General features: G+C 26.3%; 1 protein-coding gene across 1 annotated transcript in view; it reads right to left on the bottom strand.

Moving 5' to 3' along the window:
* Nucleotides 1-225: 225 nt before the first annotated feature.
* LOC124420646 overlaps nt 226-1,997 on the bottom strand; it is a 3,593-nt gene continuing 1,821 nt past the window's right edge. The window contains exon 6 of the mRNA XM_046954157.1: nt 226-256. Within this exon, the coding sequence (XP_046810113.1) occupies nt 226-256 (31 nt within the window). The remainder of the gene's footprint in view (nt 257-1,997) is intronic.

Raw genomic sequence — 1,997 nt, 5'->3', positions numbered from 1 at the left:
TTAGTTAGTTAGTTAGTTAGTTAGTTAGTTAGTTAGTTAGTTAGTTAGTTAGTTAGTTAGTTAGTTAGTTAGTTAGTTAGTCAGTTAGTTAGTTAGTTAGTTAGTTAGGTAGTTAGGTAGTTAGTTAATACATTAATAACTTACTTCAGAACTTTTTTGTTTACGTCTTATAATGAAAAATGAAAATTTTACTTACCATCAGGATCACGCCTTCGGCGGCCATTACTATTTGCCACTTGACCATTCATGGGTAAAACTGTAATAATAAAAAAAATAGTTTTTTAAAATTAATTTTATCGAAATATAACGCAAAATTTTAAATACTAATCAATATATAAATGCTCAGCTAAAAAAAATCAGTAAACTACATGCATTCACAATAAAAAAACTAATGTAAAAATACTATTGTTAATAACTTTTTTTCAACTCTCTATGAAAATATATATATTTTTATTTTATGTTCTTCTTTTTTTCTTTTTTTAACCAACAAACGTGTAATACGTTAGAAAGCCGGTAAACAACTAAATCAGAAATTAAGTTCATAGAACCTTTTAAAAAAAAGTAAGTCTATATTTACTAATGTGTGTATAGTATACATACGCCAAGCTGTGTGTGTTTAGAAATACATACATTCTAACATATAGCTCTTTTATTAAGGACTTTGGTCAACAAACGACCATGCAGTCTGCTTTAACGACAACAACAAAATTCTGCCACTAACAGTGTTATTTATTAGTATCAACTCCATCGTTGTAGAAATTGTAACTGTCAAAATGTTGGTAAGTTTTTATTGTTGCTTTTGTTTTTCATGGTATTGGTATAAAAACGAAGTTACCAATTAACTTAAGTTTGTAAGTTTTAACAGGTTGGCGTGTGCATACGTAAGGGTTTGGGTTTTAGTTATTAAAAGAAAGAAATCTTCAGAAAAAAACTAATCATCCACATGGACTTAAGAGACAAGATTTTGTTAGATGTTTTTCTTATGGAATTACTTTTTTAAACAATTTCTCCATATGCATACATATATATGTATATATGAGTATTATAGACTAATTTATAAATATTAACACAAATATTCAATGTTTTTTTTTTTTTAAAAACATACATACATACACATAATTATCAAAATTATTATCCAATATGTTTTATTTATGTTGATTTTTGGCTTCAATTATTTGAGTTATGTTATATTTTATATATTCCAAAGCAATTAATTAAACGAAATTAAATACGCATGTATATATTTACTTTCATATTCATAAAGATAATTTCCTTAGTTTTGAAATTGAGGAATTTTCCGCTTAATAAGTGACAAAAAATACAAACAATAACTAATTTTTCAAAAAAAAAGTGAAGTATCAAGGACAATTCAATAGAAAAAAGCCTTGTCAACAATATATATCAATTATCCATTGTTAACTGAAACTTCTATTTATATATGAACAGGTATACAAGTTCATATGTAAATATCTAAGTAAAAGTACTTATCTGCCAGCAAAGTCAATGACATTTAAGATCTTCAAGGCGTTAATATTAATTAGAAGTTATTGCTACAACAAGTCACTACACATATATTCAAAATGTGATAACTAAAAAAATTTATTTTAAAAATTATTTGTTCAAGGAAAACATATTAAAAGATAATTGCCATCAAAAACTCAATCTAAAATTTGAGTTGCCACATTTTTACCGCCTTATGCAAAAACGATTATGAAGTTAACTACTTAGACTAAAGACTAGACTATAGACTAGACTACAGACTAGACTATATATAAGACTATAGACTAGACTACAGACGAGACTATAGACTAGACTATAGACTAGACTATAGACTAGAATATAGAATAGACTATAGACTACACTAGACTATAGACTAGACTATAGACTAGGAATAGACTAAACTATAGACTAGACTATAGACTAGACTATAGACTAGACTATAGACTAGACTATAGACTAGACTATAGACTAGACTATAGACTAGACTATAGACTAGA

This window comes from Lucilia cuprina, chromosome 6 (assembly GCF_022045245.1).
Source record: "Lucilia cuprina isolate Lc7/37 chromosome 6, ASM2204524v1, whole genome shotgun sequence".
NCBI classification, from domain to species: Eukaryota; Metazoa; Arthropoda; class Insecta; order Diptera; family Calliphoridae; genus Lucilia; species Lucilia cuprina.
This window is presented reverse-complemented; position numbering and strand designations above follow the sequence as displayed.